General features: G+C 47.9%; 1 protein-coding gene across 2 annotated transcripts in view; it reads left to right on the top strand.

Annotated features, from left to right (window-relative positions):
• The window catches only part of TRRAP (transformation/transcription domain-associated protein), a 136,329-nt gene that overhangs the window by 87,255 nt on the left and 47,973 nt on the right, over positions 1-1,101 (top strand). For both annotated transcript variants that reach the window (XM_008588784.1, XM_008588785.1), the window contains one exon: positions 378-591. In XM_008588784.1, coding sequence (XP_008587006.1) covers positions 378-591 — 214 coding nt within the window. The remainder of the gene's footprint in view (positions 1-377; positions 592-1,101) is intronic.

Consider the following 1,101-nt stretch of genomic DNA (forward strand, 5'->3'; position numbering starts at 1 on the left):
CACTGCTGAAGTGCTGTGGGAGCCTATTACAAGTTACACCATTCTTTGGCTTTTTTTTTTTTTTTTTTTTTTAATGTTTGCTATCTTTATTCTTTTTTTTTTTTTTTTGTCTTTTTCATGACCGGTAAGGGGATCACAACCCTTGGTGTGGTGTTGCCCGCACTGCGCTCAGCCAGTGAGCGCACTGGCCATTCCTAATAGGATCCTAACCCATGGCGGGAGCGTCACTGCACTCCCAGCACCGCGGGGGCCGGCCCCTGTACTTTGGCTTTCACAGTGGCCCTGCAGAAAGCTGGTGTGTACCTGTTTGTTTATGGCTTGAGGAGTCCACTGTCTCCCCCAGCTCTTATGTCCTAGTATTACTCCTTGGCCCACAGGGACGAGACACTTTCTGGCAGTGAGCTGACCGCCAAACTTGAGCCTGCCTTTCTCTCTGGGCTGCGTTGTGCCCAGCCACTCATCAGGGCAAAGTTCTTCGAGGTTTTTGACAACTCTATGAAACGTCGGGTCTACGAGCGCCTGCTTTATGTGACCTGTTCCCAGAATTGGGAAGCCATGGGGAACCACTTTTGGATCAAGCAGTGCATTGAGGTAGGAAGAACTCAGCTCACCATCTGTGGCCAAGGGGCAAGTCATGGGGTTTCTGAGTGGGGGCACTGAAGCCAGGAGGTGTTCGTATACCCTAAAACGAATTAAAAATCTCCTACATAAACCTGTTTTTAATCTCTAAGAAGAAATAAAGAGGAAGCCAAGTGTTCACCTAAAGCTTTTTTGGCTGATTTTAAACCCTCTATCAAAAAGTTGAATAACATTTCTCAGTTTGCAGGCAAAGATTCATTTTTCTTTAAATATAAAACGTTTTAAATTCTGTTTACATGCCCTTGAAAATTTAACCATATGCTGTGACCATCAGCGCTCATCATTCTTAAAGCAGGAAGGTAGAGAACGCTGTTGGTGCTGATTCCTTAGCTTGAAGAGTCCAGGGTGCTGGTGATACAGGCACGTTTAAAATGGTCAGTGTTATGGGCCGGCCCGGTGGCGCACTGGATAGTGCGCCGCTTGGGAAGCGCGGCGGCGCTCCCGTCCGAGGGTTCGGATCCC

The sequence above is a fragment of the Galeopterus variegatus genome, unplaced genomic scaffold (genome assembly GCF_000696425.1).
Source record: "Galeopterus variegatus unplaced genomic scaffold, G_variegatus-3.0.2 Scaffold5034, whole genome shotgun sequence".
Lineage (NCBI taxonomy): Eukaryota > Metazoa > Chordata > Mammalia > Dermoptera > Cynocephalidae > Galeopterus > Galeopterus variegatus.